This window comes from Paroedura picta, chromosome 8, assembly GCF_049243985.1.
Source record: "Paroedura picta isolate Pp20150507F chromosome 8, Ppicta_v3.0, whole genome shotgun sequence".
In the NCBI taxonomy this organism is placed as follows: domain Eukaryota; kingdom Metazoa; phylum Chordata; class Lepidosauria; order Squamata; family Gekkonidae; genus Paroedura; species Paroedura picta.
The window spans coordinates 100662588-100686872 of record NC_135376.1 but is presented as its reverse complement, the minus strand read 5'-3'; the positions used below and the strand labels follow the sequence as shown (position 1 = coordinate 100686872).

The following is a 24285-nucleotide window of genomic DNA, read 5'->3' as shown; positions in this document are numbered from 1 at the left end:
TCCGCGAGGAAATTCTCTTTGCCGGGGATGTGACCAAGCTTGAAATTGTACCGCGAAAAGAACTCCGCCCACCTCATCTGTTTGGCGTTCAGGGATCGCGGTTGCCGGAGCGCCTCCAGATTCTTGTGATCTGTTCAGACCTCGAACGGCTCCTCTGTTTCCTCCAGCCAATGCCGCCATTCGGTGAGGGCGAACTTAATCGCAAACGCCTCCTTCTCCCAGGTAGACCAGTTCCGCTCCGTTTCGGCGAATTTTCGTGAGAGGTAGGCCGCCGGCCTCAGCTGTCCCGCCTTGTCTCGCTGCAGGAGAACCGCCCCGGCTGCTGCGTCGCTGGCGTCGACTTGTACCACCATCGGCTGGGTTGGGTCGACGTGCAGTAGCGTGGGCTCAGACGCGAAAGCTTGCTTGAGGGCCAGGAACGCTGCCTCCGATTTCTCATTCCAGCCGAGCGCTGCGCTGGGCCGCGTGGCGCGAGGACCTCTCCCCTTGGTACCTAGCAAGTCCGTGAGGGGAGCCACTACGGAGGAGTATCTGGGGATGAAGCCTCTAAAAAAGTTAGCAAACCCCAGGAAGCTTTGTAGCTGTTTCCGGGTGCGGGGCCTTTCCCAGGCCAGCACCGCCTGCACCTTCTCGGGGTCCATAGCTATGCCCTGGGCTGAGATGCGGTAGCCCAAATAGTCCAGGGAGGGACGGTGGAATTCGCACTTAGCCAGCTTCACGTATAGGTGGTTTGCCAGCAGGCGCTTTAACACCTCCCTCACCAGGGTCACGTGCTCTTGGGGATCTTGGCTGTAGATCAGGACGTCATCCAAATAAACAACCACCCCCTGAAACAGAAGGTCCTGCAACACCTCATTAATTAGACTCATGAAAACCCCAGGTGCCCCGCTTAAACCGAACGGCATCACTTTAAATTCGAATTGTCCCAATTGACAGTTAAACGCTGTTTTCCACTCATCCCCCTCCCGGATGCGTACCCGGTAGTACGCCTCCCTTAGGTCCAGCTTAGTGAACAGAGTCCCTTTGCCCAGCCGGGCCAGCAAATCCGGGATCAGCGGGAGGGGGTAAGCGTTCCCCGCTGCGATGGCGTTGAGGCCCCGGTAGTCCTGGCACAGCCGTCGGGACCCATCCTTTTTCCGGACGAACAAGACTGGAGCTCCCATGGGACTGGAAGCGGGCCGGATGAAACCTCGGGCCAGATTTTTACCCAAAAACTCCCGGAGGTCCTTGAGCTCACCCTCACTCATCTTGTAGATGCGCCCTTTGGGTAGTACCGCCCCCTCTGGGATGTTGATAGCGCAGTCCGTGCGGCGGTGTGGGGGTAGCTCGTCCGCTTCCCGCTCGCTGAAAACGGCTGCGAGGTCTCGGTACTCTGGCGGGACCTCGGGCTCTGGTATCTCCTGCTGCGCCGCCGCCGCTCCCCTGGGACGCGCCGCCGTCCTCTTGTGGCTGGAATTCTCGTGGGGGACCCGATGCCGTGCACCCACCGTCAAGTCGAACTTCAGGGTCCCCGCCCGCCAGTCCACCACGGGGTTGTGTTCCTTCAGCCAATCCAGGCCCAACACCGCCCGATATCCCGCTACGGGGACCTGGATCAGCCACCGCAGCTCTTGGTGGTCCCCTATGTGGATGGCGATAGGACCCACCTCCTCCCCGAAAGGTCCCCCCTGAATCGGGCTGCCGTCCATCTGGACGAAAACCAGGGGAACCTTCCGAATGCGCTTCGGTAGCCCCAAAGCCCGGGCTATCTGGGGGTGGACCATGCTGTGGTCGCATCCAGAGTCCAAAAGAGCCTCCCCCACCCAACTTAGTCCGTTCTCCGGGTTCCGGAGCTCTAAAATTACCACGTTCGGAGGTCGCGCCTCATGCTGTAGGGGTTTTCCCTCGCACCGCGGGACCTGCTGCCCGGCGCCGTCTACAGCAGGTCCTGGCCGTTTCCCGTCGCCTGGGCGCTTCCCGGTTCGTTGCGGAGGTCCTCCGCCCGGCGTGCCTGCTGGGGGCGTGTCGCACCTCCCCCCTGGGAGAGCCCGCGGTCCTCCCCCCCTTGCCGTTGGCACGCTGCTGCGAAATGTCCTGACCCCCCGCATTTCAGGCACAGACCTTCCCGGCGTCTCCTTTCCCGCTCGGGGTTCGGGGGTCGTTTGGGGCGAGAGTTGTCGGGGCCCGGTCTCGGCGCCTCGGCTGACCCGCCTTTGGCCTCCCGGGGGGGGTGCGGCGGCCCAACCCAGGCTGGCTTCCAGCTTGGCGACCACAAAACACCACCCCTCCAGTGTAGACAGATCTTCTTCCGTCCCCTTGATCACGGCCCATTCCCTAAGCTTCGGGTTAAGGCCCTCCCGGAAGTACTCGATTTGGGTCTCCTCGTTCCAGGAGAACACCTTGCCTGCTTCCCTCCGGAAAATGTCTATATAGTCCATAACCCCCCTAGTACCCTGTCGAAGTCCCTTGATCCGACTCTTTGCCTTGTCCTCAGCCTGGGGGTCCTGGAATCGTCGGCGGAGCGCGACCACGAAGTCCTGCAGGTCCCGAGTTGCCGGGTCGCCGCGCTCGGCCAACCCTAGGTACCACTGACCCGCCTTGCCCTGGAGACACGAGGCCACCCCCCAGACCAAGTCCTCGGAGTCCTCATACCGGTCTCCATACCTCCGGGCATGCGTCAGCGCGTGGAGGAGGAACTGCGGGAGGTCGTCCGGCGTCCCGTCGAAACGCGCCTTAAGCTCTGGGGGGGAACGTTTTGGAGAGTAGTCCGACCCCCTCCGGATCCGGGATTCTCGGCGTCCGCCGTCTCGTCCTGCTCCGCTCCACCGGCTACCAACTTGCCCAACGACGCCGTGCCGCTCCCTGCCTTGCACGTCGCTCCTGCGTTGGTCCGGCTCTCGCCGCCCCGTCGGCTCACCCGCTCCCCCGAGATCCTCTGCTGTCTCGCCTCTCCGCTGGCCGTCTCGCCTACTCGGGACTGAAAACTGCTCCGGGTCGGGGTCCGGGGCCCGCTCACCAGTGCCGGGCTCGTCCTCGTCGCTGGAGACGTCCTCACTCGACGCGATCCCCTCCGCCGTTGTATTACCAGTCCCTCCGGGCCCGGCCCGAGCTTGCTCACGGGCTTCAGCTGCCTGCAAGCGCCTGGCCAAGTCCGCCATGGCCCGCCGCAGGTCCTCTAGGGATTCCTCAGGTCCTACTGGGCGAAGCGCCTGCCTCAGCTGGGTGTCCCAGGTTGGGGCCAACCCCCCAGACCTCGGCGCGCTCCCCGCCGTGCTTGGGAACCCCATGGCCCGGCGCCTTCCCTTGGCCGCCACTGCCGAGGGTCTTGGGGTCCCGGACAGCTGCTCCTGGCCCCCCGATTTTCGGAGGAAATCTCCCGGGGACATTAAACTCATGTTCCCGGGGTTCGTGGGGGTCGAGACCGCCCCGTTGCTTGAAAACGCCATCTCTGGATCCGTCCCGATAAGCGCTCGGATGCGATGCCGACCCTGGAGTTCGGTGGGAAGCTCTTACGATGTCGGGGACCCGCTTGCTAACTGAAAAACCAGGGTGCCCCTTTGAAGAAAACGTCACGCCAGGCCTGGTGAACGATACAACAGGAACAAGCTTTATTTCAGCAACGTGGAGTCCGCTGGTATGGAGTAAGAGCTTCCACCGAACTCCAGGTGGAAGCTCCCTTTTATACAAAACCCACCTCCTTAGGCTGTATTGCCCCACCCAGTACTTGCGGAGGGAACATGCTGATACAATCATGACTCATGCACATATGCGAGGTTTTCCGGGGTTCCTGATGGCCCATTTTCCTGGAACAAAGGGCCATCTCCGGGCCCTTGTCAAAAGGTGGAGGGGGACATTGAGGTTCTTTAGCGGCCATTGCCACCTCAACGATCGGGTGGGGCGCCCAGCTGCCGGCTTGCCTATGATCACCATGCCCTACCTCCGTGATCGCGGGCGCCTCTGATGGCGGGGTTCGGTCCGGTTCCCCAGCCACCAAGGACCGAACCACGACACCTGCACTCAATGAAGCCTCCATGCTGGCAGATGCAAGTCCTCCAGATTGAACACCGAAGGAGAGAGGAAGGACAGGAGGTCAGGGCTGTTTGGAAATGAAATCTTCCAACTTGCTGCAAGGTCCAGAAGAGTTGGATACCAGCATTGGGAAGGCCAATCCGGTGCGATTAGGATCACTGAGGTTCGATCCTTTTGCACCTGGTGCAGAATCCTGGTATGGAGTGGGGGGGAGGCATAAAAGAGGGTTCCGGTCCACTGGAACTGGAACGCATCCCCCATTGAACTGAAACCTATTCCTGCCATGGAAAAAAAACATGGATATTTGGTCGATAATGGGGATGCAAACAGGTCGACTGTTGGGAGGCCCCATCATTCCAGGACTGGTACTAGGAAGTTGTAGATCAGGGATCAGTCGAATGGTGGAAGGAACTATCTGCTCATGACGTCTGCTTGAACATTCAAGACTCCTGCTATATGAATGACCCTGAAGTTTGTCCAGCCTGATGACTGATTCCCAAATTTTCATGGCCTCACAACAAAGGCACCAGGAAGACACTCCTCCCTGCCTATTCAGGTAAAAAGTACAGGAGATATTGTCCGTTTGGATCAACACATTCCTGCCCTGTAAAATGTCTGCAAAATGAGTTGGCTAAATGCACTGCATGCAACTCCAAAAAATTAATATGGAACTTGCCCTCTTCCATTTTGGCCTCTTGGTCATGAGGGTGGTATTCCCCAAAGCTGAAGGAGATGGGTGGTTCACTCTCATAGGGCCGGTATGCTGCCATATCTGGCCGCACCCAGTGGCATCTGGGTGGGAGGTGCCTGGGCTGCAGAGCCTAGCCAGAGTCCACACCAGAGAAAGGTTAAAGTCCAGTCCGAGTCCTTAGGTATCAAAGCAAGCAGAGTTAGGGGCGAGACAAAGAGTAGTGGAGGGAAAGCCAAGTCCAGAGAAACATATAGTCAACAAAGCCAGCCCAATTACCAAGTGCGTAGTCAAAAGCCATTTGCCAGAAATCAGGGAAGCTGATAGGAGTCACAGGAGTTCAGGAGTTCGCAGAGCTAAGGAATCCAAGCCGGACGGGAGGGTTTCTGCATAGATTGCACCCACGCCGAAGAGCTGTTGCTGTCTTGCCTAAAAGCAGCACAGCTAATTGGCTGCACCTGGGGGAGAACTCCCTCATCCTCCCCAGGAACTATCCCAGCTGGGCCCCATTTACAGTAGTGCCTTCAGTCTTTGGTTCCTTCGGCGTTCAGCAAATACCACTCTTCTACACCCTCTGCATCTTTCAGGCGAGCTGTCAGGGCTGGAGTGCATTTGCACTCCAATAGAATCAATAGAATCAATTGAATCAATTGAATCATAGAATAATAGAGTTGGAAGGGACCTCATGGGTCATCTAGTCCAACCCCCTGCACTATGCAGGACACTCACATCCCAATTGCTCATCTACTGTAACCTGCCACCCCTTTGCCTTCACAGAATCAGCCTCTATCTAGCCTCTGTTTAAAAATTTCCAAAGATGAAGAACCCACCACCTCCTGAGGAAGCCTGTTCCACTGAGAAACTGCTCTGTCAGGATCTTTTTCCGGATGTTTAGATGGAATTTCTTTTGAATTGGGAAGAGCCTGGCTGACTTGTGATGTTTTCCCCTGCTGCACATTCAGAGGCCCCTCTCTCTTCTGCAAGAGCTGGCTCAGCAACAGGTCCTGGTTGCTGAGGCAACTCCTCAGAGATGGGAGGTGGCAGCGGGAGCATGACAGCCGGTCCCATTGACCCACGTAGTTGGGGAACAGATCATATGAAGCCTGAGAGGCTGAGCAACAAACCGTTGGAGCTGATCGTGGTTGTGGTGTGGGACTGTGATCCGAGGGGGCTGGAGACGGAGTTTGTTGCGTCAGCAGAACTGCAGAAAGAACCAACTGATAACGCGACGTCTGAGCCGAACAGGAAGCCTGAATGGGAGGACGATCTTGAGACGGAACCATAGAAATGGATGGGACCGTGGACGGTGAAGCTGTTCCATTGTCGAAAGGATCGGGACATGTATTTTGTCTTTCTCGCCTTCTTAGTATGAGGCTCTGAAGACGGAGCCGAAGTAGCTGGAATCATAATGGCTTCCGAGATTGTGGCAGCCAGGGACAGTACAGACAGAACCAATGGAACTGCTTTCCATTTCTCCACCTGAGTTAAAACCATGGCCGGAACAGACCTGGTGGAACGGATTGAGGCAGATCCAGGATGAGGGGCGGGAGTGGAGGAACGCTCGGATGCTGGTTTGGAAGGGACTGGAGGTTGCAGGCCTCGGAGGGCATTCTCCCAAAGCACTGCCTTAAGTCTGGCATAATGATCTGACCTGGCCTTCGGAGGCGAAGCACTGGCAGATCTTACACGCCCCAACACCGTGTGCTTCGCTGAGGCAAGGAAGACAAAATTCATGATAATCAGTCAGCTGAATTTTCACTCTGCAGCTTGAGCACTTCTTGAAAACAGCCTTTGACGCCATTTTCAAATGAACAAGAGCTACTAGAAAAGTGACTGTTCTTCGTGGCGGCGAAAAAGGAACTGAGGGAAGAGGGGGCGCTCCATCTGAGTCACATGTGCATTCCAATGGGAAATCGCACACACGCACACCGTGATGGAACTACAGCGTCCTCTAAAGCAGTGGCCCCCAACCTTTTTATCACCGGGGACTACTCAACGCTTGACAATTTTACTGAGGCCCGGTGGGGGGGGGGTAGTTTACTCCTCTACTCTCAACCACTGCCCTAACGCTCTCTGATCGCTATGGTAATGTTTAAACATCCCTTCAAAATAAGATACAGACACACCACAACAATGAACATAAGGAACATTTTATTTTCATGGAAATTTTAACTCATGACAATGACAAATCAATGGGAACCCTAAGCTTGTTTCTCTGCAACGAGATAGTCCCATCTGGGAGTGATGGGAGACAAGGACACCTGAAGTGTCTTGTAAAGGGCCGTGGGGCATGAAGTAAAGGGCCGGGGGGGCATCTTTCGCGGCCCACCTCCAATTAATCAACAGACCACACGTGGTCCGTGGCCCACAGATTGGGGATCGCTACCCTAAAGGGCTAAAGCTAGAAAAAAATGCATCATTACAGGATGGGGGAGGCCAGTCTTAGCAGCAGTAGTACATGCAAAAAGGATCTAGGAGTCTTACTAGACCATACACTGAACATGAATCAGAATTGTAAGAAAAAGGCTAATGGGATTTTGGGTTGTATCAAAAGAAGTATAGTGTCCAGATCATGCAAGGTCTGGATTTACTCTGCTCTGGTTAGATCTCATTCTTAATACTGTGTTCATTTTGGAGCACCACAACTGAAGAAGGATATAGACAAACTGGAGTGTGTTCAGAGGAGAGCAACAAAGATGGTGAAGAGTTTGGAGACCAAAGATGTACGAGGAACAGTTGAGGGAGCTTGGTCTGTTTAGCCTGGAGCAATGATGACGAAGATATGATAGCCATCTTTAAGTACTTAAATGGCTGTCATATAGAGGAGGGAGCAGAGTTGTTTAATGTTGCCCCAGAAGTCTGGACTAGAATCAATGGGTTGAAATTAATTCAAAAGAAATTCTGTCTAAACATTCAGAAGAAGTTCCTGATGCTGAGAGTGGTTCCTCAGTGGAACAGGCTTCCTCGAGAGTTGGTGGGTTCTCCTTCTTTGAAAGTCTTAAAGCAGAGGCTAGATAGTCATCTTACAGAAATGCTGATTCTGTGAATATAGGCAGATTGTGAGTGGGTGGGCAGAAGGGACTGTGTCCATGCTTGGTTCTTGTGGCTTTTTCTTGCATGCCCAGGAAAATGCTGATTGCCACTTTGGGGTCTGAAAGAGAATTTCCTCTAGGCCACACTAGCCAGGGATTCTGGCTTTCTTGGAAATGGGGCATCATCTGGGCATGGTATTCGAGTGACTGTGAGTGGGCAGGTAGTTGTGAATTTCCTGCATTCTCCAGGCGGTTCTACTAGATCGGGGGTCGTCAACCCCCGGTCCGTGGCCCGGTACCGGGCTGCGTAGGCCTTGGTAACGGGCCGGTGGTGGCCACACTTGCCTCCTCCCCCCACAGCGAGAAGCTCACCAGGCCGCGAGTGAAGCGGCCGCCAAAGCAGCCGCCAAAGCAGCCACTTCGCTTGCGGCCCGGCTAGCTTCTTGCTGTGAGAGGTGGGGGAGAGGCAGGGGCAGCCGCTGGCATGCTGGCAGACACAAACGCGCATGTACGGAGCTGCTGTGCATGTGCGTTAGTGCCCTCCTGGTGAAACGTGTATGCACGGCAACTCTGTGAATACACATTAGCGCCCCCTGCTGGTGAAAACTCGCATGCGTGGTGCCCGGGCCGCCGGCTCTTCCCCACCCCTGGAGGTGGTCCTCAACCGCAAAAAGGTTGGGGACCGCTGTACTAGATGATATTGGAGGCCCCTTCCAACTCTATGATTATGTGACCCAGCCATCCTCAAATGTCATAAGTCCTCTGAAATGGAAAGAGTTGGTTTTTGACTGTACGACAGTCTTGAGTTGATTCAGTATAAGAAATGGGTCCCTCGCCTTTCTAGAGAAGAAAAGATGCTGCAGAGCTCTACTCCCGAACCATTCCCCAGGCAGAAGCACAGAGGAATCCTGTTTTACTAGGTGGAAAGCCTCATCCTCACATAACCAGACTAGCTGCTCTTACCTGGAACATCACAGAAGGGAAGACAACTAATGCCAAGGCTTGGAGGAAGTCTGAGTTGCACCAGAGGGGATCCTGGGAGTATCTGCCATGGACCACACAAAAGAACTTCATGATATGCCCGAGGTAATTGAGCTCCCAGCAATCCTCTGCACCTGTAGGAACCTGGAAACCAAATCACAGTGTAACCAACAACATGGACTTACGCAGAAATGCAGGTTTTTAACAGGATCACTCCTCCCAATGGCTTCAGCCTTCCATCTGTGAGAACTGCAGGCTGGGAATTCAGCTGCAGCAGGTTTGAACTGAACCCAAAGGAGGCTGTTCTATACAAATATATACAAATATTCAGTATGTACAAATACTTCAGTTCCGTAGTCACCAATCCTTTTGAGACTGCAGGCACATTTCACGTTCTGCCTGCTGCAGGAGGCAGAGCCAAGGACCAAATGCGTCTCACAGCTCAAATTCAGTCTCATGAAGGGGATCCTTGCACTTCAGAGGCAGCTGCTAGCCAAACTTTTAACAAATCTGCATAGCCAATGAACTCTCTGGCCTCACCCAAATCCTAAAAACACTTGGCAGTAGGTGCTGCCAACCTCCGGGTGGTGGCTGGAGATCTCCTTTTATGACAACTGATCTCCAGAAAACAGAGATCAGTTTTCCTGGAGAAAATGGTGGGGTTGGACAGGGTGGTTCTACCCCATCTAAGTCCCTCCCCTTCCCCAAGATGCCCTCCCTCTTGTTCCACCCCCCAAATCTCCAGGCCAGAGCTGGCAGGGGAAAAGGTGTCGCACGCACTGCAGGGGAGGGGACCTCAATGGCGTACGATGCCCTCGAGTCCAACCTCCAGGCCAGTGATCTCTGCAGCCGGAGATCTCCCGGCCCCCTTGGAGGCCGACAACCCTCCCCATTCCCAATGAGTAAAAAAGCCACTCAAGGGGACCTGCAGAGCAGCCTTAGATCTGTGGAATAAACAGGATGCGGCTCTCTGGCTGCTTTGCCCAATGGCCCCCGAGTTAAGTTGGCCAGCCGTGGCTCCGGACCTTCCTGGAGATCCTGGGGCAGACCCTCAGCATCCTTTCCATGAATTTGGCGCCCTGCTTGATTGGAGGACACAGACATGGACACTGAATGCGCAAGCTGGGGCAGGATTGACGCTTGCCTTAACTGGGGCCTGTTTTTTTTTTAGTTTAGAGGCCTCCATTTATTTTATCTGGCCAACATAGTGTCCATTGTTGGTTATTAAGGTTTTTTCTTTGTAAAGGAGCTAATATATGCTGGACCATTGATAAAGGCAGCCATGCCAAAATGTGTTTGTCAGTGGTATCTATATAGGTTCCGATTTTATCTGAGGCAATACATAGAGCCTTTGGATGTTTTTAATTTAAATTGTATTATTCATAAATGCTGGCATTTTTCTAACTACACTACATTTTAGAATGGTTTTGGTGCACCCCAGGACGCCTGCAGACCTTTCCAATTTTGGGGTTGAGCCTGGGAAGGGTGGGACTGGAGGAGGGGAGGGATCACGGGGGGCTCTAATGCCACAGAGCACCTCTCCTCCAAAGCGGCTGTCTGATTTAGGGTTTCTGTTGGCTGGTATCCAGCTGAAATTCTGAGAGCGCTCCAGGCCCCACCTGGAGGTTGACAACCCCGCTCAGTGTGCTGCTGCTGTAGCTGCCTGAATCACTTCTGTAAGTCCCATCCAAATCCTTGACACTCCAGAGCAGCACTTACGCTGTCCACCAGGGCCTTCACCATCTCCAGGAGCAGAATGGAGGCTTCCGGGCACAAACCCACTTTGGCGATGGAATCGGCAGCATGGTTTCGTGACAGCCGCTGTAGCATGGAGTCCAGGTCGGCCTAAGAGAGGGGAATTTGGTGAAACCACAGAAGGAAGAGGTCAGGATGCCCATCCTCAGGCAGTGCATCTCCAGGCTAAAGAGTTCCCTGGGAGAAAAGGGCCACTTTGGGGGTGGGTGATTCCACAGCATTATCCTCCCTACCCCAAATCCCGCCCACTCCCAGCTCCACCCCTGGAGTCTCCAGGCATTTCCCAACCCCAAGCTGGCAAGACTAACTGTGCAGCACACTCCACCCCCCCCCCCCCAAACACACTCCAGATGTCTGGGCTGCTCCCCTTGAAATGCTGAGGCATGGAGGATGTAGAAGAGGATGGCTTGGTTGTAGGGTGAGGAGGACACAGAAGCCGAGACCTGGAAGGGACCCCAAGGGGAAGCTGGTATGGAGGAGGCTAAAACAAGGAGTCCATACACTGCAGACAGAAAGGGCCACCTCCTACTCCACCCAAGGGGATCCAAACATGCCCTGTGGGGGAGGGGATGTTCCAATTTTGGGATGTCATATAACTGAGACAAAAACATCTCCAGTTGCTTGTTGGCAGAATTTGAATACGCAGAGAGGGAAGCTCCAAGCAGCTTAAAGAAGAAGAGAAAGAAGAATTCGGAAGAGAAAGAAGAATTGGTTCTTATATGCCTTTTTTTCTACCCGAAGGAGTCTCTGAGTGGCTTCCACTGTTGGGTGTGGATGGACAAACTCTAACGGAAAGTGCAGAGAAAGCAGAAAGGCTTAGTGCCTATTTTACATGTCAAAGGTTTAGGCACATCTAGAGATGGCAGTAGCCAAAGGATAGTGTCTGGGTGGCAGATTGACATGGATAGAGAGGTTGTCGAGAGGCATTTAGCTGCACTTGGATCACCAAATTGTCCTCCAGATGTTTGCAGATCGCTCCCTTTAATATCTGCTCCATTATCTTCCCTACAACAGAGGTCAGACTCACTTGTCTGTAGTTTCCTGGGTCATCCTTCCTCCCTTTTTTGAAGATCGGAATAACGTTTGCTCTCTTCCAGTCCTCCAGGACATCTCCAGTCCTTAAAGAGGTTCCGAAGATGATGGACAAGGGCTGTGCAAGTTCTCTGGAAAGTTCTTTGAGCACTCTCGGGTGCATTTCATCCGGACCAGGGGATTTGAACTCATTCAGTGCAGCTAAATGCCTCTCGACAACCCCTCTATCCGTGTTAACCTGCCACCCAGACACTATCCTTTGGCTACGGCCATCTCTAGATGTGCCTAAACACTTTGACATGTGGGAAAAAACAGATGTAAAATAGGCACTAAGCCTTTCTGCTTTCTCTGCATCTTCCGTTAGAGTTTGTCCATCCGCACCCAACAGTGGGCCTATTGCCTCCTTTACTTTACGTTTACTCCTCACATAACTGAAAAATCTTTTCTTGTTACAATGGGCTTCCCTGTCCAATCTTAGCTCATTCTCAGCTTTGGCCTTTCTGATGATTAATCTACAGTGCCTAGTAACCTGTAGGTACTCTTCTTTAGAGCTCTGTCCTTCCCTCCATTTCCTGAACATTTTCCTTTTCTTTCTTAGTTCCTCTTGAAGTTCTCTGTTCATCCAAATAGGCTTCTTAGAGCTCCTGCCGTGTTTTCGTCTTTCTGGAATAGTCATTGATTGAGCATGCAATAGCTCTTGTTTGAGTAGCGCCCACCCTTCACATGCTCCCTTCCCTTCCAGCATTCTCGTCCATGGTATGACACTCATCATGTCTCTGAGTTTATTAAAGTTTGCCCTATGAAAATCCAGCATCCGCGTCTGGCTACAAGCTTCCTTGGCTCCCCATCTCAAAAGGAATTTTATGAGGAGATGGTCATTTCCCCCTAGGGTCCCCACCTCCTTTACCTCATCCACCAACTCTTGCCTGTTGGTCAGTATTAAGTCCAGTATGGCTGAACCTCTTGTGGGTTCATCTACCATTTGATAAATGAAATTGTCAGCCAGGCAGGTCAGAAAGTTGCATGACTGAGGACGCTTCGCAGTTTGTTTCCCAGCACACATCTGGGAAATTGAAGTCACCTATGATGACAAGGTCCTGACGCTTGGATATTTTCTCAAGCTGCTCACAAAGTGCAGCATCCACATAGACACCTTCCTCTATTACGACTACTAGTTCCTCCTGCTTGTTTCCCATACTCTATGCATTAGTGTAGAGACTTCGTAGTCCATCCTTTGTGGGCTTCATGGTTTTGGGTTTTGAACATCCTTGTAAACTAGTAGTCCCCTGCTTATGTAACATTCCCTGTAGATTTGAGATCTTCTCATCTTCAGATCTTGCAATCACACCATGTTCTGAATGTACGTCTCGCTCCCCCTTTGTGTCTAGTTGAAAGCCCTCTTCACCAGGTGTGCGAGTGTTCTCCCAAAAATACTTTTTCCGTCCCTTGCGAGGTGCACGCTGTCTCCTGATAATAGCCCCTCATATTGACATTGTTGACCATGATCCAGAAATCCAAATTGTTCACGTCAACACCATTGATGTAGCCAGTCATTTACTTGCATAATTTCTCTCTCCCTTCCTCTGCCTCGGCCACTTACAGTAAGGACTGATGAAAACACAACCTGTGCTCCCAGGGCCTTTACTTTCCCCCCCAGATCCACAAAGTGTTTTTTAATATGTTCCATGCAGTATTATTTGTTCATACATGGATGAGAAGGAAGGGGTAATGATTTGTAGGCTTGATGAGCCTGTCCAGCCGTTCTGTCACATCCTTGATGCGTGCACCAGGTAGGCAGCAGACCTCTCGAGACAACAAGTCTGGTCTACACACTTTGGCCTCTACACCTCTTTGCAAGGAATCCCCAATTACCAGTACCTGTTTCTTCATACCCTTGGGAGCAGAACTAAAACTCTTTCTTTTGGGGGACTGTGAAGTGTTTTGAGGAGTCGTGGGGGAGAAGACCTAGAACTCTCACCTGTGGGGGACTGTGACTTTTTTCCTGGTCTACACTGGGGCTTGTTCTTCATGGGGGATTGCACATGCTCCTGGGTTCCTGAATCAACCTCTTCAGGCAGACCTCGGAACCGATTGCTGAGCATCAGTGGGTCAGAACTCCTTATTCTTCTACTCCTATGTGTAACATTCTTCCAATTATTACCTTCCTGTGTTAGGTGCTCCTGATTTTGTTTTGATAGATTTCCCTCCTCCTGCAGTGTAATCAATTGTTTCTCTAATCCTTGGACCTTCTCCTCCACCAGAGCCACTAATTTGCAAAAACTGTCCCCGAGGTAAAAAGACAAACATTCCACAGAAGGTACATGTCACTACGCAACCTTCTTCAGTCTTCATGCCACTTTGATTCATCTGAACTGCTCCACAAACAGTCCTACACTTCACTGAACCCTTCGGCTTGATCCTCAGGTGAAGAGGCCATCCAAGGGTCCTTTAGCTCTTGCTCTTGGCTGCTTACAAAGTATTATGGTTTAATCCAGACCCCAAGAGTCTTTTGGGTTTTGTTTGTATTGCCTCTAGCAAGCAAGAGCTTTTTATAGCACAAAGGCCTACTTAGCAGAGGGCGGAGCTAGTAGTAAGCTCCTGAGTCAGCTCCTGAGTTAATGCTCTCCTTCTCCCAGCTCCTCCAAAACACTCTTTGGAGTGCTTTCAAAGAGAGATAGAGACTAGGAATGTGCACCAGAAAAAAAATTGGGTACTTTTCAGATTCGGGTTTTCTTTATTTGGTAAAACTCACGTAATTCTGTAAAACTTGAATAACCCGAACCCCCAGCCTGACAAACAGCAGATCAGATCTCCAAGGAGACGCTTCTACAGGGTCAGCTGTTTCGTGGCCCAGGACCTGGGTCCCTTGAAATGCCTCCAGCTGGCCCTTTGCGCACAGCCCAGGCAGCCCCAGCAGGAGCTTACCTTGGATTCATTGGGTAGTTCGGACACTGGAGTGGCCAAAAGCAGCCCTGACAGCAGAAAATAAATCTCTGGAATGTGGATACTGTTGTGCAGGAACATCTTCAGCTCCACAAATCCAAACAGCAGGTATGGGCTGCATTCAGGTATCTGGGCACAGCTCTTTAAATTGTCTACAGCAAAGAAATAAACACACATATGCACCCTTAGCCCTCCTGAGAAATGGGAAAATATTTGGACCAAGAAAATGAATCCAAGCAAAGGAAGACACTTCTTAACACAGGCTGCCTGATTGCTGATCTCTGTGGATTAGTGGAAGAGCCTCTGCTTGGCAAAGCTGCTCCCTCCCTCCTCCCAAAGGTTAATCTGTATAGCGTTTGATTGGATGCATCTTGCAGGTGTTCCCGACTGGCAGCTGTTTCAGGCCAGCTTCTTGATCACCTTCAAGGACAACATCTCACTGTTAAACATTTCTTATTTGTTTCTCCTTTACTGTTCTGTATTCCATTTTCTAACATTCTTTTTTTTTAAATTAAAGGGACAATTCCTTGTGCATCCCCCTTAGCTCCATGGAAGGAGGCAGGATGCAAATGCAACCAAATGGAAGACGGCCCTTCCAGAGACCTCTGGCCTCAGTGTGGGAGTGGAGAGTGCTGTCAGGTCCCACCTGGCTCACAGCAACCCTGGAGGGTCATCCAGGCAAGAAACAAACTGAGGTGGCTTGCAGTTGAGCTGACCCTGCTCAGCTTCTGAGATCTGTTCAGCTTGGGCTACCTGGGCCATCCAGGTTGGGGACCTGGCCTCAGCAGTTGTCTCATAACCATACCACTATTTTCATGAACACGTGAAGCTGCCTTAAACTGAATCAGACCTTCAAGGTCAGGCTTATCTACTTAGGCATTGAGGTCTTTTCCATCACCTCCTGCCTGGTCCTTGCAGCTGGAAGGTGCTGAGGGTGGAACTGGGACCTTCTGCATGTCAAGCAGAGGCTCTTCCACTGCCACATGGCCCCTTGGGAGTTGCTCCCCCCCCCACCTATTGCTAGTACAAGGTTCTCTGAGGCCCTGGGCAGACAGTATCCAGAGGTCCCCTACTGCCCACCACACCTTCCTTCTCCCCACCCAACTCTGCATCATTCCCTTGCTGGTCAGCCCTTCTACTGCTTGCACTCATAGCTGCAAGCATGCCCTTTCCCTGGCGACACTAACTGGTGCTGCTGTGGCAAGAGTCACTGGCATGCAAACAGAAGCAGGATCATGGGTGGTGGTAGAGCGCTCACAAATGAATGGGAAGGGATGGGTATGTGGCCGAGTAGAGGCATGGGAGGAGCAGGGTCACGCACCAGAAGCCCTGAGCTTGGCAGATGCCTTGCCTCCACCACAGCCTCTCCCGCTCCCTCTGGGCCTGCCTGCTGCAGAGGTGTTGTCTCATGAGCCTGTCCTCCAGCTCATCTTAGAGCCTGCTACTCTGCAGTAACCTACCCAGCTGTTGTCCTCTTCCCTCTGGCCTCATGGCTGGTCCTGTGACCCCTTCCGGGGTGTGGTCAGCAGGCCTGCTGAGAGCATACCTGTCAAGATGCTCAGCCCCTTTGAGCTCTTTTCAAGCCACAGGCCAGCCATCATCCCCTCCTTGAATTTGCACAAGAGGGTGCGATTATGCAGGAAGTGGAGTAGCAGCCTGGCCACCAGGACGATTGTGCTCACATGCACGTGGCTCTGCATGAACATCAGGAACCAGTCAGGCCCCAGTGCCTGGAAGACGCCCTCTGGCACCCTGGATGGAAACACATATTGGTTCACTGACTTCCTTTACACACACGCCCCTTGCTCCCCATCTGGCACTTATTGTGTCATATTATTTGATGATAAATAAATGACAAGAAATAAGCAGTACATATCCATGCAAAATACAGCAGCATTTAAGGGACTTCAGGTCCAGGGGAATAAGCAGTGAGGATCACAGTCAGTGGCAGCTGAACGCTGATCCTGCCTCTGGGAGGTTTGGAGACTCTCAAGGTTGTTCAGCTGCTTCCCATTTGTAGGTTGGGGCAAGACAAGCCTTTTGGTAGATCTTCCCAGCTGTCCTTGACACAAATCACCCCAAAACATGGATCTCCAGGTCAAACGTGCATATGTGTCAGGTGAGCCTACAGCAAGCAAAGTTCAGACAAGCTTTCTTCTATGGGAATAGGAGCATGGCAGCTGGAGGGTTTCCCAGGTGTAGTCTGCACAGAGCTTTTTACCCAGTTCCAGTTCAAATAAATCCCTCCCATCAACACTGAATTCAATTTGCATTTTGATTTTGGGTGCTTTAAATTTTCCCTCTACAACATCAATGATTGATTCATGGTAACCCTACCTTTCCCCCGCAATATCCAGAAGCAGAGAAAACTTGGCATAATTGATCCAAGCCACTTTGACAGCTCCCAGTATTAAAGTGTAGATCTGTGTTTTTTGGGATTAACATACTCCCCCTTGAAGTAGAGAAGCAGTCTGTCCCTGATTGGCTGGGCACCAGTTCAAAGACTTCCTAGTTTCCAGTTGCAAGATTTTCCTCCCAATATTTATTTTTTTTAAGTGATTGTGCTACAGAATCCCACACTTCTCTAAGCAGAGATTTCCCTCATTCTGTGAAAGAGTGCCTGAAGAACTATGGACACAGGTTCGCAACACTATACAAGAGGTAGCAACTAAAACCACCCCAAAGAAAAAGAAATGCAAGAAAGCAAAATGGCTGTCTGAGGAAGCTTTACAAATAGCTGAGGAGAGAAGGGAAGTGAAAGGCAAGGGAGAAAGAGAAAGACACACCCAACTGAACGCTGAATTCCAGAGAAAAGCTAGAAGAAATAAGAATGCCTTCTTAAATGAAAAGTGCAAACAAATAGAAGAAAACTAGACTAGAGATCTCTTCAAGAAAATTGGAGATATGAAGAGAACGTTTCATGCAAAGATGGGTATGATAAAGGACCAAAATGGTAGGGACCTCACAGAAGGAGAAGAGATTTAAAAAAAAAATTATACAGAAGAACTATACAAGAGCGACCTTAATATCCCTGATAACCACAATGGGGTAGTTACTGACCTGGAGCCAGACATCCTGGAATGTGAGGTCAAATGGGCTTTAGCAAGTCTGAGCAATAATAAAGCTAGTGGAGGTGACAGCATTCCAGTTGAACTATTCAAAATCTTAAAAGACGATGCAGTAAAAGTGCTACACTCAATATGCCAGCAAATTTGGAAAACTCAACAGTGGCCACAGGATTGGAAAAGGTCAGTTTACATTCCAATCCCAAAGAAGGACAATGCCAAAGAATGTTCAAACTACCGCACCATTGCACTAATTTCTCATGCTAGCAACGTTATGCTCAAAATCCTACAAGCTAGGCTCCAGCAACATGCGGACCGAGAACTTCCAGAAGTACAGGCAGAATTTTGAAGAGGCAGAGGAACTAGAGATCAAATTGCCAACATACGCTGAATCATGGAGAAAGCTAGAGAGTTCCAGAAGAACATCTACTTCTGCTTCATTGACTATGCTAAAGCCTTTGATTGTGTGGAGCACAAAAAATTGTGGCAAGTTCTTAAAGAGATGGGAATACCAGAGCATCTTATCTGTCTCTTGAGAAATCTATATGCAGGTCAAGAAGCAACAGTGAGAACCGGGTATGGAATCACTGATTGGTTGAAAATTGAGAAAGGAGTTCGGCAAGGCTGTATACTGTCGCCTTGCCTATTTAACTTGTATGAGGAGCACATCAGGCAATTTAATAAACATAAGTGTAAAGTTCTGCATCTGGGTCAGAAAAATGAAAAGCATGCCTACTGGATGGGGGATACACTTCTAGGTAACACTGTGTGTGAACGAGACCTTGGGGTACTTGTGGATTGTAAACTAAACATGAGCAGGCAGTGTGATGCAGTGGTTAAAAAGGCAAATGCCATTTTGGGCTGTATCAACAGGGGCATCACATCAAAATCACAAGATGTCATAGTCCCATTCTATACGGCAGTGGTCCCCAACCTTTTTATCAATGGGGGCCACTCAATGCCGGGGACCACTCACCGGGGACCACTCAACGCCTTTTACTGAGGCCCAGTGTGTGTGGGGGGGTACTTTACTCCTGTACTCTCAACCACTGCCCTAGCGCTCTGATTGCTATGGTAATGTTTAAACATCCCTTCAAAATAAGATACAGACACGCCACAACAAAGAAGTGTGTTGTAAAGGGCTGGGGGGGGGGGGGGGAGAAGGCGTCCTTCGGGGCCCACCTCCAATTAGTCGAAGGACCACATGTGGTCCGCAGCCCACAGGTTGGGGATCGCTACTATACGGCACTGGTCAGACCACACCTGGAGTACTGTGTGCAGTTCTGGACGCCTCACTTCAAGAAGGATGTAGATAAAATTGAAAGGGTACAGAGGAGAGCGACAAAGATGATCTGGGGCCAAGGGACCAAGCCCTATGAAGATAGGTTGAGGGACTTGGGAATGTTCAGCCTGGAGAAAAGGAGGTTGAGAGGGGACATGATAGCCCTCTTTAAGTATTTGAAAGGTCTCTTGGACTGCAAGGCGAACAAACCGGTCAGTCCTAGAGGAGATAAGCCCTGACTGCTCCTTAGAAGGCCAGATCCTGAAGATGAAACTCAAATACTTTGGACACCTCATGAGAAGGAAGGACTCCCTGGAGAAGAGCCTAATGCTGGGAGCGATTGAGGGCAAAAGAAGAAGGGGCGACAGAGAATGAGGTGGCTGGATGGAGTCACTGAAGCAGTAGATGCAAACTTAAAAGGACTCCAGGGAATGGTAGAGGACAGGAAGGCCTGGAGGATCATTGTCCATGGGGTCGCGATGGGTCGGACATGACTTCGCACCTAACAACAACATGAGAGGCTGGGCTCAGCACAGCTCCCCCCAACCTTGCCTGCTCACCAGCTCGCTCCTTTAGGAAAGAGACAAGCAGCCTTCTGCTCAAGTGCAGAAGGGTTTCTGTTTCAATTTGGTGAGGACAAAGCAGAAAGACGGGTTAAAAGCGATCTGAATTCAGCAGGATTGACAGCGGGGGGGGGGGGGATGTAAACCCTGGCGTGGATATAAACATCGATATTTGAAAAATTGGCATCAGTAAATGTGCAGCTCTCTACTTTTCGCAAATTAACTCTGCCTCGTGCCTCCAAAGCTGTAACATAGCAGTCTTCTCTGATTGGCCAGGGCATCAGTTCAACGTCTTCCTGGTTCCCAGTTGCAAGGCTTTTCTTAAAGTGAGTGTGCTCCAGAAGCCCTAACTTATTTCAGCAGAGATTTGCCTCTTGATTTTATTACCCCCTGTGAGGCAGCTGTCTGCAATCCTCTCCCCACCCCCCTCATTCAAGAAAAGAAAGAAAGAAGCTCCTGCTGCACTAGGCTCCCCCCTCCCCCTTCTGAGCATCGCCAATTGAATTCCAAACACTTTCTTTTTCAAATGTGGTGGGTGGGGGGGTAGAGGAAGACCCGAGTGGTGCACTGAGCCTATTTGGTGCCCGGGACGGGTAAGTGGGCGTGGTGACTCAGGGGGTATGTGGGTGAGTGGAACTTAGTGATGCAAATCCCTCCAAGCCTCCCACCCCATCCCAGAGGAAGTTGCCATCTGTCTCCCCCCCCCACACACACACACAGGTCACGGCTCGGTGGCTTCTGCACAGCCCAGGCCTCACCCCCTCCAATTGGCACTGAGTGGCAACATGTCCTGAGCCCAGACTGCCAGTTCTCCCCCCAACTGTACACCAATGCCATGCAAGGACTGAGGTGGCGCAACCAGGACAGGGGCTGAGTGGCATGTGAGCCCATGCATGCTGTGCACTGGAGCCATGCCAGATGATCCACAGAGCCAGTCCGGCAAGCTGTGTGTGTCGCTTTGCCCGTGTTGGTCCCTGCCACTTGCCATTTGCCACTTTCTCTTTGCCCTCCGGCTGCCCTGGCCCTTGCTGGGAGGTGCCTGCTGCCTGTGCCCCTCGAGCCTGTTGCCCCTCTGGCACAGCATAGGCCCTGTGGGGAGAAGCAGAGTCCGGATAGCTGATTCATCCCTGGACGGAGGAGTGGCTTGGCCGGGGGAGAACTGGGCAGCCCTTCATCAAGGCTGGTCTCCCGGGGCTGGTCCCGCACTTGGCCTGGGAGGCTGCTGATCTTGGTGCACTCCCTGCTCTTTGTCCTTCTCTCTCTCTCTCTCTCTCCCTGGCCTTCGAGTGGAGTGCTGCAGTGGGCAGGGAGGCTTGTGAGCAGTGGCACCCCCATCAAGCGGCACCCAGGGCACGGCTTAGTTACACCACTGGGATTTGCCCAACTACATGTTCAAGGGCCACAAGGAACTGCACATACAAACCAACTCTGCTTGAGAACCTTTATGACAGCTTTCATAAGTAAGAATCAACACTGAACCCTTGATGCAAGTGAAAGAAGATAAAATGCCCAGGCTTACTCTGAGGATGGATGAAGTTGGTCAGAGTGCAATACCTCGAGCAGCGTCCTGAGCAACTGGTTTCGAAGCCAGATCCTGTTCCCAGATGTTTGACCTAAAGCTAAAGGTAAAAATAAAGAAACTGGATCTGCCTGTGCTGATATACTAATATGCATATGCTGATGAACAATGTAGACTGTGCTTGCTAGACAACAAGCAGCATTTCCTCCAGGAAATAAGCAATAACACCCCCCCCCCTCAACTACCTTCAACTTCCATATCACAGAATCATGGAATCCTAGAGTGGGAAGGGAACATCCAGGACATCTAGCCCCACCCCCTGCTGTTTAAAGATCACCAGTGAGGGGGAGCTCCCCACCTCCTCAGGCAGCCCATTCTACTGCTGAACTAGACTCATAGGGCCATTCCGCACCAGGATCCATGTAGCAAATTGGTTGCGGAACGAAAAAACAGCATTTTAAATAGTGGAATTCGTCGTTATGCATATCTGCCTTTGTAGTGGAATCCAGTTGTGTTTCTATCGTTTCCCACAGGTTTCCGGTCTCGGCAAAAATCGCTAGCCAGGAAGCGATATTGCCAAGCTTTGTCCCGCCCATGGCCGTCAATCAAACGAGCAGCCAATGGGTGGCCGTTATCATGCTCCTGAAAAGCCCCTTTCCTTTTAAGGCAGGTTTAAAAAACAAAAACAAAACACGTTGCAACGAATCTGCATTGATTCGTTGCAACGGAGAGACCAATCTAGCTAGGAGGAGAGACCAATCTAGCTAGCAAGTGGTGTTTGAGCTGCCGTTTCATCGTTGCCACGCTCCCCCCGAATGAAAAAAAAATAACCCCCCCCCACCCGCATGGGCGCGATTTTCAGCCGAAAATAAAGGGAAAAATAAAGGGAAAATAAACCAGCAAACGGGGCTGTGTGGTGCTTGGTGCTTGGGGAGGGACTGCAGCCGGGAAAGCCTCGCTAGGTAAACAAAGGCATTGATCTCCGCTCGCTCCGAAAAAAAAAAATGGCGATCGCTTCGCCGGAAGATCAGAGGAGAGAGCCAGGGGGAGGGACCTTGCAGAAACCGCAACAATGGTAACGCACAGAACTTTCCCGCTATTGTTGCAGATTGGTTGCAAGAGTGTAGCGCTTTCCGGAGGGTGAATCCACTTTTTGGGATTTTCCTGAAAGCGCTGCAACGAAGCGCTTTTTGCGGATTGGTTTCAGGAGTGGGCAGATTGTCAACGACGTTGTGCATAACTGCAAATTAGTAGCGATTTCAATTTGCAACCATTGTGCAATTTTGAACTAGTGCGGAATGGCCCATAGAGTATGCAGGCCATCTAGTCCCACCCCCTGCTCAGTGCAGGATCAGCCTCCAGCATCCAGGAGAAGGATCTGTCCAGCTGCTGCTTGAAGATGGCCAGTGATGGGGAGCTCCCCACCACCTTAGGAAGCCCCTTCCACTGCTGAACTAGACTCCTAGAATCCTAGAGGGGAAAGGAACCATGCAGGCCATCTAGTCCCACCCCCTGCTCAACACAGGATCAGCCTCGAGCATCCAGGATAAGGATCTGTCCAGCTGCTGCTTGAAGACTGACAGATAGGAGGAGCTCACCACCTCCTTAGGCAGTCGATTTTTCTCCTGATATCTAGCTGATATCATTCTCCACGTAGTTTATACCCATTACTGTGGGATCTATCCTCTGATGTCAACAGGAACCTTTCCCTGCCCTCCTTTCAAATACTTCCAGAGAGCCATCATGTCTCCCGTTAACCTCTTCTTATCAGGGCTGAACATTCCCCTCAGTCTTTCCTCCTAGGGCTTGGCCCCCAGGCCCCGGATCATCCTTGTCCCTCTCCTCTATACCCTCTCCATTTTGTCCACCTTCTTTATGAAGTGAAGCCTCCAGAACTGGACACAGAACTCCAGGTTCTGTCTGGCCAATATGGCATACAGTGCGACTATGATATCTTGTGATTTTGATGTGATGCTTTATGGCTGAGGATTTCCTTGGATTGTTGTGGAAAGTATCCTGATTCAGACACCTCAGAAGTTAGGGGGGAGCTGGTGATTCTAGGAAGGGAAATTGGGATACTAGTAGAGGGGGTCTGCCTCCTAGAAAACTAGGGGAGTTCAGAGGATAAAAAAACAGAAGTGTGCTTGGGTAAACATAGAAACAAAAGCTTCTCAGTGAGAAAACTCAGAAAAGCATCTAAGCCCCTCTAAAGCCTGTCATACAGATTACATCAAGGCTTGACTTCTTCGTTCTGTCTACCCTTCCGCTGTATGCTAAATAAAATCTTTGGTTATGGCTGGATTTTCATTGTCTCAGTGCCATTCTGAAAAGGTTTTAGAACACAGGACTCTTACATCTTCCCATAAAGTCCCAGGGCTGAGTTCAAGCCCAAACTTCTGTCACTGTCAGGATAGGACAGCCAGCTTTACTAATTACAACAACAACAACAACAACAACAACAACAACAACAACAACAACAAAACACTAGGAGGGCAGCTCAGTCAGTGAGGGAACAATATTTTATTTTGGAGAGACAATTTTTCTTCAGAGTAAGGAAGTATGACATCATAGTGTCAATCAGATGAGAGTTGATTTATTCAACTGAATACCTTTGAAGGCCTTGGAATATGGTACATTCTACCATGGGGCACGTTCATGGTGAGCTTCACAGCGCCCCCAATTTGAGCATCCTAAACAAGGCGCAGCCTTTGCCGCATAAAAACAGAAGAAAATCTGGAGCCCTGCTGGATGAGGCCATTGAGGGTCCATCTAATTCAGCATTCCATCTCACACTGTGGCCAACCAGTTCCTCTGGAGGGCCAACAATAGGGCAGAGAGGCCGAGGTCTTCGTAAGAACATCAGAAGAGTCCTGCTGGATGAAACCAGTGGTCCATCTAATCCAGCATCTTGCACACTGGCCAACCCGTTCCTCTGAAGGACACTTAGAGGCTGAGGCCTTCTCCTAATGTTGCCTCCTTGCACTGAAATTCAGATCTTACTGTCTCTGAATAAGGAGGTTCCCTTTAGTCACCGTGGCTAATAACCACTGATAGACCTCTCCTCCATTAATCCCTTTTAAAGCTATCTATTCCTGTGGCCATCACTACATCCTCTGGCAGCAGAGTCCACATTTTAGTCACTTGCTGTGTAAAGAAATATTTCCTTTTGCCTGTCCTCAATCTATGGCCCACCAGCTCTATCAGATGCCCTTGAGTTCTAGTGTTTTTGTTCCTCCCATACCACCGCCAGCAGTGTCCAGGAGGCAATGCCCATGGCTTCCCACCTCACCAATGGCTGAAATGGAGCTGGGCCCCTCAGGGCACGAGGATCCCCCTTACATTCCTGCTGCAAGCCGGTTGCTGCCTGGCTTGAGAACCAGCCCTAAATTTCACTGAAGAGCAGCCAGGAACAGATGC

At 51.2% G+C, this 24285-nt stretch overlaps 1 protein-coding gene across 5 annotated transcripts in view; it reads right to left on the bottom strand.

The window, feature by feature from the left end:
- Window positions 1-24285, bottom strand: part of WDFY4 (WDFY family member 4) — a 305701-nt gene that overhangs the window by 137861 nt on the left and 143555 nt on the right. For all 5 annotated transcript variants that reach the window (XM_077350999.1, XM_077351000.1, XM_077350998.1 and 2 more), the window contains 5 exons: window positions 20869-20968; window positions 15986-16191; window positions 14422-14591; window positions 10429-10554; window positions 8692-8853 (listed from right to left, as the gene is read on the bottom strand). In XM_077350999.1, coding sequence (XP_077207114.1) covers window positions 8692-8853; window positions 10429-10554; window positions 14422-14591; window positions 15986-16191; window positions 20869-20968 — 764 coding nt within the window. The remainder of the gene's footprint in view (window positions 1-8691; window positions 8854-10428; window positions 10555-14421; window positions 14592-15985; window positions 16192-20868; window positions 20969-24285) is intronic.